Source organism: Vanessa tameamea, chromosome 12, assembly GCF_037043105.1.
Source record: "Vanessa tameamea isolate UH-Manoa-2023 chromosome 12, ilVanTame1 primary haplotype, whole genome shotgun sequence".
In the NCBI taxonomy this organism is placed as follows: domain Eukaryota; kingdom Metazoa; phylum Arthropoda; class Insecta; order Lepidoptera; family Nymphalidae; genus Vanessa; species Vanessa tameamea.
Window position 1 is genome coordinate 509,196 of NC_087320.1, and position 14,594 is coordinate 523,789.

A 14,594-nucleotide genomic window follows, 5' to 3' on the forward strand; every position below is an offset into this window, starting at 1 on the left:
CTACTAGACGTATGCTAGCAGAGACGAAACGTGTCGGGGAGAGTGTGGTACATAGCAACGGCTAAGAAAAAAAATAATGATGATACTTCTATTATTGCTATACACATATACATTAATATATATTATTTATATGTATATAGAAATAATAGAAGTATCATCATTATTTTTTAAATATGTTTTTTATATGTTGTTTTTGCGTTGTTTTGCAATTAGCTGTTGCGAGCTTGTTGTTGTAGAGCTACTGTACCGGTCTTCTAGCGCATATGAATATTTTTAGTCGTCTTATATACTGATATAAACCCAAAACAAATATAATGACAACACTTTAAATTTTGAAACTGAATTAGATAATGGTGTGTCGATCATAGCACTAGTTCTCAGTTCACTCATTTACTCGGAAGATAGCGAACAAACATACACAACAAACAAGACAAGACTCAGATACAATTTCGTAATTCACCAGGATTAAAATAATTCGAAATATAATTTATAAAATTATCCGAAACGGGGTGTAGTCCTTTTTTTATGGAATCGGAAGGCGGACGGGTAAGTGGGCCACCTGATCGTTAGTGGGCCACCAACTTTGAGAACTACGATGTATGTACCTTACAACGATACTAAGTATTACTGCTTGAAGGTAGAATATATTATGAGTGGGTGGTTCCTACCCAGGCGAGCTTACCCAAAGCTCTATCTTCAACTACTGCCCAGCCTCAAATCGTATCGGTTAAATCTTCTCAAAACCATTTGGCACATAGGATATAACGCTCCTTAAATAAAAAAAAAATCCTTTAATCAGCATAAGTATTAACCCCACTCTCCCCTAAGTGACGCTATATGACGAAAATATCATATTAATAGTATGAAAGAATGTCATAGTCAACATATACCTATATTACACAAACATACATCCAGAACAATAAATAGTTTATTTTGTAAATATCATAAAGACACTAACACACAAGCCCTTGCCAACATAGTGAAGTTAGCCGAATATCTTACTTTTCCCGTGACGTAATAATTTCGTGTGTCGATTCCATTGGCCTTGCGTCTTCAATTTTGCTCCTATTTGGCTGAACGCCATGCTCTAAGATATAATAAGAAACTTGTCTGGTTAATACATTACCGATTACATATAGAAAAACATTTTCATATCATTGACATTAAATGCAATGAATGGGGAGCAATTAGAAATTTTCGTTGTTTATATGTAATGAAATTGTTGGACTTTTCGCTAAAACGCATTGAATGCTATAAAGGTGGACTTACAACAGCACTATTTAAACGATTGTCTATCGTACATAATTTAAGATCACGTAAATAATCCTATAATTTTGGAAAACTTATTAATTCTTACAAGCTTGTGTAAATATATATATAATACTATATACTATAGGTCTAGGTAGACCAATAGGTATTTGTCAATGAACTTTAAGTGCTGGTGGCAAAATAATTTAGTACATAAAATTTGTTTTCGTTAGTATATGGATTAATTAAATTCTCGAGTCTAAAAAGTCTATTTTAGCTTGATACCTCCATCTATCGACTATTATAAGTTTTATTCTTTGATGAAAAATGGTATAATTTTTTTTAATTTAGCAAGAAAATCTCTTAAATTCATTTATATTGTCTTTGAACTGGTACAGACTTTCTTTCCTGCTCTCCCTAAGGTTGGCTGAAAGATAAAGATAGAACATTATAACTGTCCGTTGCATAATATATTTTTAGTTTTGGAATCAAATATTATATAAAAAGAAAATACAATCATTTCATTATTATTATTTACTTACCTACACAGTGCCACTTGGTAAAAAAATCGGACCGTTACTTACGTATAAAAGATTTATATATTATACGAAGATTTATTTTATTTTAATTACTTCACGCTTAATGAGTATAACTTATCAGATGCACTGGATTAAAAAAAGTCATAAAATTTCGTATCCAATCGAGCGTGTTTTGACTTCAGTGTACGTCACACTCGCCATGACTTTGAAATTGGTTCAGCAGCCTGTATTCAGTTGTGTTTCAGTTTGTTTCAGAACGGACGCGCAATGGACAAAGAACCGCCCACAGCTTTCGAAGATGCTTTGGAAAGAACTGGTAAAGTCCTAGTTTTATTGTTTATTGTTATATAATTGAACATCATATGCGTACTTAAATATGCGGTGTTTAATATTTTCGCATCGTTGATTTATCTGTCACAGGTTAATTGAACAATTATGAAGTGACTGAAATCTTAAGTAACTGGTACGAATTTTCGCTTTCGAAGTACTTGCATTGTCATCATCTTCGTATATAATTATTATTTTTAAAGAATCCTCAAGAATACAAGTGTCTTAAAAAATATTAACACTTGTTTTGAGAGTGTATAGAGTAACATATATCTTTGTCAACAACGATATATGTAAGGTCCAAAATTTAAATTGAATAAAAATGAAAATTGTAGTATAATACCTATCCATGAGACCTGCTGCGCCGACCCCAAAATAAAATTGGGATAACAGCAGGAGAATGATGATAAATGCCTATCCATTAGGTTGGTTTGGGAATGGGAAACCTTTATTACACTATGTAGCATTTATGGTTACACAAAATATAACTCATAGTTACGAGGTCTATACTGAATTTGTTTATCCAATGAGATAAACCACGCGGATCTTGGCGATGATTACGAGTCATAATCCGTGCAAGCTCAACCGAGCTTTCATTCATTCATTCAGTGTTAATGATTGTTTTATTTGTGTTTATAATTCATCTCATGCTCGGTGTAAACGAAAATGTGTCTTTCGCATCTAGTTCACGAATGTTGTGGAACAAGTTCACACTCTTATAATATCTATAGGAATGAAAGGTTTTGCCCAATTGTGACATGTCAAAGTCAAAGCTTCAAGAGCTGTTGTTGTTTTAAAATTTATATTATAAAATATATTTAGAAGAGAAAGGTCGTAACAGAATATTAACGTCAGTTCAACTAAGAACTAAGGTAGAAAATAATTGTGGTATTATTTCAAGCATCAAGAATAAAATCTTGCCGGTAGCAGGCTGTGCGCAGGCGCAGGCACAGAGGAACTATTCATTCATTTGTTATTCTATCGACACGCGTTAGCATATGGTTACGATTTAATGGTATACTTTAATATAATGAGTTTGAAGGCTTAGGATATAACATGTTAAATTTGAGGGTCGATGTTACGTTGACGATATCAATACGGTTCTTTTACAATAAAATTGTCTCTGTGTGAACATGACAACTTCATCGGGTGCATCACTTGCTCACCTGAAATATTAATGGAAATAGATAAATTTTAATGGAATTGTTCATATTTGTCTCTTATTCTAAGTGAAACAATACTCTCAAAGAAAATACATTGGACATTGTACTAGTTTTAACAGTGTCTCAAGTGACGTAGAAATTGGGGAAATGTATATTCCTATTAGGCAAATTATATTCCTCTTTAAATCTGTGTTATAGTCGATGGTCTATCTAGTTCTGGAAAATGAATGGTATGGAATATTTTAATATGAAAGTCATGCCATATGCATGAGCAATTCTTCTACTAAACTTGAATGATTTTCATTTTGTTTCATGCGTTCGGATGGAGCAAAATGTAGTCAAAAGAGGTAGGCAGTCTGTTGACCATCGCATTCAGGTTTTATTGAACAAATATACCTATTATCTTTCAGTTTCAACCACCTACCACATCTCAATATTTTTATGCATAATTTTGAATTTGTCTTTGGTTAAAAAAATCTTTTACTCGTACGAATTCCAGACTGATACTAGCTACCTAGCTAGGTAGCTAGGTAACTAGTATCAGTCTAAGTAAATAATTTGTTAATGTTAACATAGCTGTTAAATATTTCATGAAAACAAACATAATTTCTGAATATGACCTTGATCAGTCAAATCGTCGTGAAGTCATATGATCACTAGCAGACGCATTTACGCTGACAAATATAAAGATTGTTGGAAATGTTGTCGAGCGAATTCATAATAGCAATTGTTCCTGACGATTCTTATAGTTCGTGGTCGAATTGTGCTAACAAATTGTCAGTTTATCCCAACTGAATAAACAGGTAATCGTTGTCTTTTAGCCGAGTGCCTATTCTATATGGGCAACGATCTAGTTGCAGTTCAGCCAGAGTTGTATCGGAATAAGAATTGTCCTTCAGATGTGACGAAAAGGTTTTGCTTAACCTACCTATCGTACTGGGTTCCTTGTTGACCAGTGTTTGGCAGTGATCATTTCAGATAGAGAAAAATACAACAATACTTAATATAGTTTAATTTACTATGCTGAACCAGATATTATAGATTATATTTAGATAGGTTACTTAATAATAAACACGTTCTTTTGATAAATGTATAGCTAGCTCTGAATTATAAATAAAATAAATAAATATATTCTTTATTAAAACAGTTTATAAGATCATTAATTTTAACTTTATATTCGAATACAGGATTCAATTAATGTCAAGATACCCCTTGGAACGTACTAACCCATATTTCCTTGTTTTTTTTAAATTAATGTAAGATGTTCCTCGTAGTTGTAATAACACTCGCTGACTTACTGTTTAAACTGGAACAGTGGTCTTTGGCCGTATACTATTTCAATGTATGGTACTTTGCCATAGGTATCAAATGAAATCCAATCAAAATATCCTTATTTTGTACACCATGAACACATAATCACATTTAAGAAATCTTTCTCGCACAAGAGGCGGCCTTATCCATAAAACAGCGATCTCTCCTAGGCAACCTTCAGGTAGAGGAAAGTAACAGAGGTAAAAAAGTAGGGGTGTACAATGCACATAGCATATATATAACAGACATTATATATAAATATATATTTTAATCATTCCCATTTGAAAGCTTGTTCATTCAGTAGTAACATAGTCAGATTTCAGCCTGATAATTGTATTTGTAAAGCAAGTCAGAACAAGTGATACCGTACTGCGTGCACGTGTGTACGGTTATAGGCGAAGCCGCGGGCATAGCTAGTATATTATAGAGCTGTTATAATTTGCGTAGCATTGAAAACAAACAAATGTAGTTCGTTTGCGAATATTGTTTCATTTTTTGGTCTTTTATTGTAATTGTATAAAAACCAATATTTAATGAACGCGTATGTTGTATACTTCCGTATATCGCGTGATCAATGTTACCAATTAAAAACATATGTATATCAAATTACTTTTGTTACTTAGAGGGGATTAAATGTATTTCGTTTTAAGTTTTTTTTTTTGTACCAAAATTCTATTGAGTTTTGTTCGCTTTTTCTAGTAAATGAAGTTAATAGCTTAGTGGTTATACTGAAGCTGAACTGAAGTTCAAATTTGGGCAAATATCACTGTATTTTCATGTGCCTTAATATGGAGGAAACCTGCACGTGGTTGATGAAAATCTGCCTCAAGTTTTACCCACTGGGTCATATCGTATATTTTAGTGAAAAAAAGATCCGAAATATTTCCGGTCGCGTCTATCATGTTATCTGATTATGAATACTAGGGAGTTGAAATTGCACTTGAGTTTGAACACACACACTAATTCAATTATAATAATTTCAGATACGACTGTAGTTTTCAAGAAAGACAAGCCAATGGCGCGGGACGTAATATGTCTTCTTGAGAATTACAGTCTTATCTGAAATAGCTCACACCACATTTGGTGATAGGGCTTATTAGGGCAAGCCTTTCTGGGTAGGTACCTACCACTCACCATATATTCTACCAAGCAGTAATACTACTATTGTTGTGTTCCGGTTTCGAGGGTGAGTAAATCAGTGTAACATATGGATAATTTACTATTATTAAAATTTCATACGGCGCGAATGTCTATGGGCAGTACTGACCACTCACCATCAGGTAACCCATATGCTTGTCTTCCAATAAATGGCATAACAAAAGTTTAAGACATCATAATCTATACGGTCATCCACTGATCTCATGACAGTATCGCAAACGTTCCGATTCGAGTATTACACAAGCGAATGAGAAGAACTAAGCATTACATTGTAAAAACTCGACTGGTAAATTCACATTACGAGCACATGCTCTTCAGTACGTTAGAATACTCCCTGTTATGCCAAATATTGAATCTTGATTGTTACATACGAGCACTAGTTCATTCAATTCAAATGAGTACTATTTAATCTTTTTTTTTTAAATCCTGCAGGTAATGGCCTGTACAACATGCTTCTGGTCCTCACGTGTGGGTTGATACTTCTTGCGATCGGCGTGGATCTGTTTGGCTTCGGATTGGTGGTGGCAGCGGCCTGTGACCTCAACATCACCGTCTCACAGAAGGGAATCTTAACGTCACTGCCTTATGTTGGTAAATAGTTTAATTAGTAACTATAATAAGTTTTTAAATTTAGTCGATATTATATTTACGAGTATACACAGACAGGACAGCGTCTGCTCGGTTTTGCTTGTATTAATATATAACAGCCTCAATATTAGATATAAATAATTGTACTTGTAGTTGTAATATTTGCTATAATTTTAATTATTACTATTGTCTCGGTATTAATAGCAATGAATACAAAAAGGTTACGTTTAATAAGTTTGGTTGTAATATGTAAACGTGACACCGCTGGGCAAATACTGAACTCCGAGTTTATTTAATTGTCAGAAATTATGAAACAGCAAATGTCATGCCATTTCAATGTCGGTCATCAATCAAGGGCATTTTTCCAATTTATAAGCTAAAACATACTATCGAAAGTCTGTATATTCAAGCTTAACACCGTAGACACTTAACGGTTTACGGTCTTACCAGCTTTGTGAAAGTTGCAACTTCGGTACTGACTCCTTGGGACATGGTCGATCTAGCCTTGAGAACCGAAATAGCTTTAAGTTAAAAAATAAGAATTGTGCATTTTAATGTTTTTATTAACCATGTACCCGACAGGATTGGTAACATTATTCAATCACCGAATATTCTTAAGTAGTACCTTCATTTTATCCTCTTGAATGATAAATTTCCAAAACTAGACTTGTAGAATTTTACGAGCACTTTTGAATCTACATTTTACAGAATTTTAATAAATGTAAAACTACCACCGGCTCGAAATGTAGATTCTACAGAGAAGAACAGTCAAAAAGCTCAGAAGTTACTCCTTTCTAATATTTGAAATACGAAGTTATGTCAATTAAATACAATTAAATTTATATAATTCTGCCTGAAAGTTACCAAGTGTTAGCTCCACGCATTTATATATTGGATATAATCTAGTCTCCGGCAAAGTTAAAGAGGAGTTAATTTCTTCTAGTAATATTTTGTTTTTAGGTATTCTGCTAGTGTCATTTCCGTGGGGCTACATCTCCGACACTCGGGGCCGTAAATTTTCACTGATCGTATCCGTCCAAGTTGCGTTCGTGTTGTCATGTCTCGCCAGCATCTCTACCAACTGGCTATTCCTCGCCCTGATGAAGTTTTTCTCCGTTTGTTTGTAAGACTATTTAATAATTATTTATTTATTATTAATGTATACTGTGTTTTTGGGCTGCTAGATCTGATGTAGAAATAAACATATTTTTTGTACGTACGGTAAGTGGGGGCCACTAGACATTATTTAATCTAAGATATTTTGACACTTTTATTTTTAGTTACACTGGCTACATATACTTCATACCAAAAACAACAAGACTACGTATTGCTGTTTAGCGATAGAATATATAATGAGTGGTACCTACCCAGGTGGGATTGCATAAAGTCCTAACACCAAATATTTTTTTAATAATACTCCTTCCAAGTGGCAAAAAGTCACCTTGTGTCTCATTCGTGAAATGTTAAAAAACTTACGAAATGACGTAATTTTTTTCCAAACGTTGTGTACAAAATCTTATTTACTTTAAATATTTGCCACCACTCTTACTTTTGACATCGAACTACTGAAAACGAGCTTTGAAGTTTTATCCTCAGCATTGAGCTGAATGACAAAGCAATTTATTCCGTCACATTGCTTTGCGACGTTATAATAATTTGTTTTTACAATTTGCTGTATTCTAAATGTGAAATGCGATTTGAATCGGTAAGTGAATTCAAATTAAGAGCTATCTTAAGGACCGAGATTTTAAATAGCGATAATATAAGTATTACTGCATAAGACTGTTCCATATCTTCATTTTCTATTTGATTATTTTCATCAGTCCTATTCGCATTGAAATTATTTATCTCAAATGAAAAAGTAGCAACTTAATGTCTTAATCGACTTTTATATGTCTAACATATAGTATCACCAACAGCTTAAGCTTTTTAAGCTTTCAATGATGAAACTTTAAATCTAGCATCGATCTGACATACTTAATAAATCAAATTTTCAACGTGTCTTTCCATTTTTCTTATCCGAATATTTTCGTCCCGTCAATTAATATGATCATGGCGTTTTAACAATGGAAAAATACGAAGCAATTAATTCAGGAATTCATTAAATTGACCCACATTAATTGAACTATATCATTAATTTCAACAACAGTGTAACGGGACCCATAGCAATCAACATATACTGTTGTCAAGATCAAGTGAACCACGTGTCACTAAAGGAATTAAGTGCTCTGATGGAAGCACAAGGGACAGACGCGTTTCTATAATGTGATATTTATATTTGGAAATTAATCTGAATTTTCATAGAAAAAAAACAGGTAGTTAGTACTGAACTTGTAGCTTTACAATCGATTTAATCCAAATCAATAGATCTTATAAGGCCTATTTCCAAAAAAGAATACGCCTCCTATAACCCTTTAAGACTTTCAATGGCGGTGCTAAACGTTAGTATAGTTAAAATGTTATTGTAAATATTTTCAGCTCATGCGCAGCTAACTCCGCAACTTACACTCTGGTGGGAGAATCGTGCATCAAGCGAGTAAGAAGCAAATACATGCTGCTAATGACTTGTCTGCTTATCTTATCACCAGGGATAGGAGCCAGTAAGTCTTATATATCTATAGGTCGAGGTCATCTTAAATATTTTAGGAGGTCACATTATTTGTTGATCAACGAATGACTTAACGAATCCAAACTGAAAAGTATTCATCCACTAACAAAAACCCCATCCATTTCAGATCAGTACTTTTGAGAATGATACATACATACATATACGTACCTCGGTCGAACGGAGATTCTCCTCTTTGAAGTCGGTTCAAAATAACAAATATTCGTTACGTATTATTACATTTAAACATTGTAGAATAATGATACAATTTTTAAACATGTATTTTTTATTAATATTTTAGGAAGGCAGTCTAACTAATGGGTGATCTGATAGTGAGTTGTCACCACCATAGATTTGAAATGGGATTTAATATGTTATACCGCTATGCAACAAAGTAGTAAAGTTAAAATTAGTCATGTCTAAAACAACTAGAGACTGTCTAAGACGTGTCTTTACACAATTTTTCCTATTAACTATCTTAAAAAATTAAAAGTTCTTAAGCGATAGAAAAAATATACTTAAAAATAAGCCAAAGAGGTTTCGCTTTTAATATAAATAATGCATTCATTTTTTATTTCAGTCTTAACCTACCCAACTCTTTTACTGAACTTCAAGTCTGAAATACCATTACTTGGCATTCATTTTACACCGTGGCGTCTCCTCATCATCGTCCTGGCGATACCTTCAGGGATAGGTGGTATTGCGATCTGTTTCTTTCACGAAAGTCCTAAGTTTTTGATAAACTCTGGTCGGAACGATGAAGCAATCGAAGTGTTAAAATCCATGCATGCTATAAACAATCGGTGTTCCAAGGAAAGTTTACAAGTAAGTATCAAAGGTAATAAGTTATGCCGCCTGCCAGAACTAGATGTCTTGGGCTCAAAATCCGACTCGATACAATTAAGTATTATTGGATTTTTCTTTGATATTATCAATAGCAAACTGTTTTTAACTAATTAGAAAAATTTTAGCTTAAATATTAAGCATAGTTGATCTTAAGAATGCTAGCAGCATTTCTCCTTTCTGAATCACAGGGCCAAAAATAATCAGCCCTCCTGTTTCTAGGGGAGACAATAACATCGGTCAAATGGTTAAGAAATGAATTTGCACTAATGCTCCAAGTCTTATTGCTTCATTTGCAACTTAAATTGTTCATCTATTTTCAGATAACGTCTATATATTTGGAAGATGCAGTCGCCACGAAACAAACGTCGTTATTTCGTGCCATGTACGAGCTGAGTGCCCCACTTTTCCGACCGCCTATGCTATGGAGGACATTACAACTCTTCTTTATTGTAGCTGTTGTGTATTTTACGTGAGAAAAGAAATAATTACTTACTGTAATCTGTAACTGTTTTATATATGTAATTTATATAAATGATAATGTTACCTTGACAATTTTTTGGATATACTATACTTGATGGAAGAGCTTTGTGCAAGCCGTCGGATATTTATATTATATAAGATATTCTACCGCCAACTTACTTAACTCATTAGCTTGTGTTCCGGTTTGAAGAGTAAGTGAACCAACGTAACATGCCCAAGGGATATAACATTTTAACTCCGAAGATTGGTGGCATAGTGGCGATGTTTATGGGGGATAGTGACCACTTACCATCAGATAATCCATTTGCCCGTCCACCTACCTATTTCACACGACACACTGAACACGGGAGTAGAACTTGTTATCTCCAAACTACTTTTGTTAATTCAGATACATAAAAAAATATTGTTGACCTACCGAAAAAAGTTTTGAATTTGACCATGTTATATTTGATTATTTTTAAATATAACTGTGATTGCGCCATATATACTTATATTTTATTTTTCAGTAATAATAGTCTCTTAGTCTGGTTGCCCTACGTCATGAACCTCGTTAGGATGAACCTGAGTCAGACGAATACCACCACCGGAGACATTTGCACATTGATCTCTATGAAACAGGAGTCGATTACTGAGTCAACTAACACGACAATAGGGACAACAAATAATGTGGTACGTGTCTAGAAATATTGTATTCTACCTGTTTTGAAAATCGAATAATTTTCGGTTTTAATTGTTTTTAATACTCTTTATTGCCCGTCAAATCCATAAATTAAAAAGTTCCTAAGATTGGTAGATAGCGTATTGACGATGCGGTGATTTACCATCAGGTGACTAATTGTCTAGTCATTTTAACATAATAATATCAATAGCTCTTCAACTGGCTTACTTTGAAATTATTTTCTTTTCAGACGCCAGACATCTGCCTCGGGTACATCGAGAACAATGTGATCATAACGCTATTTACAGCCCAATGCATTTACGCGTTCCTTACCTTCGTGATCTCGTACCTCATGAAATGGAGGCGGACTGTACTACTGTCAATCTTATGTATATCGACTGTAAGCGGAGCCTTACTCAGCTTGATGCCTGAGCCCATTTCAAGTGTATTTCTGTTAATGGTGTTCACGTGTACCAACCTCGGTATGGGTATACTAGCGTCGTACTTTGTGGATTTATATCCTACTTCATGCAGGTATGTCGATTAATATTTTTATCATGTTTAAAGTGTGCTACAGTATCAAAACGTAATGCATTAAATCCTTGGTGTTTTATTTAATAAAAATATTTTTTTGATTTTACATCTCACGCCTGCCCGATACTGTTCTTGGATATGTTCTTAACCGTGGGATGGTTTTTCTCCAATATAGCTTATTGGGTACCAAGCCAACCCCTAAAAATCAATCCCATTGAATTCCATGCAAACTAAAAATAAAACTATAAACTTATTATTTTATTGGGTTAAAATAAAACCTAATAACTAAATTGATATCTCAGAAAGTGACATATATAAGTAATTTAATTAAAAGTTTTAATAAATCGATATTAATAAATAAATAAAACTGGTTACGGCTGGTTGAAACCAGTTAGATCTGGAAACAAATATATTCTAACGCTTGTAAGAAAATACATGGAAGAAGATTATTTTACATCAATGCCCCAGATGAACAATGTTTTCGGTATTGATCTTGCTATTGTTTTATTTCAGGGGAATGGTAGCGTGTCTCAGTATTATGGTCGGTCGGACCAGCACGTTCGTTGGTATCAACGTCGTCGGCAACCTCATCTTCTACCACTGCCACATAACATTTTACATGTGGTCGCTGCTTGTTTTCAGTTAGTATTTATTATTCTATTGATATCCCAACAAACAAATCAAAAATAATCAATGTTATATTCAGATCTATGTTGTTGATCGTCTTAAAGGAAGTGCCTTTAATATGGATGGTTCCATGGTCTTCTGTCAAAAAGTTTACACGGCAAAACTACATACTAATACAAATTGCGTGTTACTCATGTGCCATGGGTTATTAATATATCAGCTTCAGACTCTCGTGTTCAGGAAAGCAAATTAATTTCGAGAGATAAATTGGTCATTATAGGTTTACAACTTCAAAACCGTCACCAATCAAAATTCAGTAGTGTTAATCGGTAATAATTTACAAAAATCGTATCTCACTTATGTAATGTTGACGAATTAAATTTATACGCTTTTTTAAATGTATCTTTTATATGTTATGATTATTATAGATAACGTCCTAAGCCATTTATGATATAACTTTCACAAATATATGATTTGTCTCAATTTTTTTTCAGGTAGCGTTGTAGCATCTTGGTTCCTGCCTCCAGACAAACCTGTGAAGCATTGAACTTTTAATATATATATAACTATTGCCAATTATATTGATCTGTGATTTAGTGTGTCTAAAAATTTAGCTGTGTTACTTGCCTAGTTAATAATTGTATTTCATGATTAATATTACGTTAAATAACAAAGAATAAATGTTTATGTAAAGAGCCGAGATGGCCCAGGATTCCGAGATACCCCAGTGGTTAGAACGAGTGCATCCTAATTGATGATTGCGGAGTCAAACCCAGACAAGCAACACTGAATTTTTATGTGCTTAATTTTAGTTTATAATTCATCTCGTGTTCGGCCATGAAGGAAAACATCGTGAGGAAATTTGCATGACTGCATATGTGTAATTTCAATTAAAGTATGGTAGAATTATCTCCAAACCTTCTTGTCAAAAGGGATAGGGGCTCTTAGTCCAGAAGTGTAACATTTACAGGCAAATATACTTAGCACAAAGATGTCGAGCGAGATGTCGATTTTGTATGAAATTAAATTTTGTTAATATTCAAAGTTCCAAATATACAACGTTGAAGTAGCAATTTACAAGCATGTTTTATTTAATCGTCTTATATCCAGTCAAAATCAACTCTGTAAAGTAATTATTTTGTTTAAAAAGGTATTTTATTTCATTTAAAATAAACTCGATTATCATACCTTCTGTACACCGAGATGGTGGTTAGTAACAAATAACTTAATGAGATATCGCAGTTTAAATCCGAGTAAACAGTAAACTCAGTATTGTTCTTGTGTCGTATGTGTACGTGTCGTGTAAAAAGCTAATTTGTGATACTTCTACTTTTTTTTTCACGAAGTCGCATTCGAGCGGCGTGGTGGAATGGTTCTAAGCCTTTGCTCTCTTTGATTTTTTTACTACCCTTTAGATGTTTTAAGGAAGCACATTTCAGGTGCTATAGATATGTTTAAAATAAAAATAATAATATTCAATGTTTTTTTATTCACCTAAACATTTAATAATAAATATATTCTTTTATATATATATACGTCAAGTATATAGCTCTAAAAATAGTTTAATATACTCTTAAGTTTTTGTATAATAATATCAAATTTACTCAGAAAATATATGTTAAAAATCATATGTAATATAATTGTAATTTTCTTATTTATTTTCGATATCTAATTTCATTTCTGTGCTTTATAATTAAGTTAGTAGTAACTTTAATATTTATAAAGATTTGATAATAATTTCGAGAATAAGTTCATAAAGTTTAGACTAAGTTTATTTTGGTAAAACTGAGTTAAATAACGGTTCATAATTATATGTTTGAAGTTTTCATTTAACGAATGAATTATTTTATTTAAAATCTATGTTTTTGGTCGACTAAGTCAACTAGTACATCATTACAATTGTCATGCTCATATTTATTTAATATTAATTATCAACAATAGCTCTAAATTTAACAGCAAGAGTATAATCATAATTTTATATAAATCTGTCACACGAAAAACGAAGTCCGTTGGGATAAAAACGGCAATGGCGTAATATCGTACCGATCACCATTTTGTCGATATTTCTAAGCTAATATAATTGCTTATATTGACTTAAGAACAACATATAAAAACCAGCCGGAAACTCGATCAGGACGTTTTGACCCCATAACCGAACTTGCCCCAACGCACTTTGTTATAATATTAATAATAAGACCATTATTTAAATATAATTTAATTTATATAGTTACGTAATTAGTGTCGCTGAATTTATTTTATTTGGAAAGTATTGGACGTATGTAGTTTTTATTATGAGTTTATAGTTAATCTACGTCTTAAGGCAAAAACACACTAGCGTGTGTTTCGTATGTCTAAACGTTTGTTTAAATTTTTTGTAACGTTTGCAAAATACATCTTCGGTTTTATAATTAATTAATATTAAATATTATTTTATTATTCATTTTCTTTATGAACCATACTTTTCTTATTGAAAATAATCCTTACAGAGTATTGGATATGTCATACATGAT

The 14,594-nt window shown here is 32.8% G+C and overlaps 1 protein-coding gene across 2 annotated transcripts; it reads left to right on the forward strand.

The window, feature by feature from the left end:
* The first annotated feature begins 2,012 nt into the window (after positions 1 to 2,012).
* On the forward strand, positions 2,013 to 13,158 carry LOC113401485 (synaptic vesicle glycoprotein 2A-like). Of its 2 annotated transcripts, none has more exons than XM_026641420.2 (10): positions 2,013 to 2,103; positions 6,179 to 6,337; positions 7,295 to 7,457; positions 8,813 to 8,934; positions 9,520 to 9,764; positions 10,106 to 10,254; positions 10,772 to 10,934; positions 11,174 to 11,457; positions 11,971 to 12,098; positions 12,579 to 13,158. In XM_026641420.2, exons 1-10 carry the CDS (start codon positions 2,055 to 2,057, stop codon positions 12,629 to 12,631), a joined length of 1,515 nt encoding a protein of 504 aa, XP_026497205.2. In that variant the 5' UTR covers positions 2,013 to 2,054; the 3' UTR covers positions 12,632 to 13,158. The 2 variants fall into 2 exon arrangements, with proteins under 2 accessions (XP_026497205.2, XP_064072650.1); XM_064216580.1 differs by having other exon boundaries at positions 10,772 to 10,931.
* Positions 13,159 to 14,594: the final 1,436 nt, after the last annotated feature.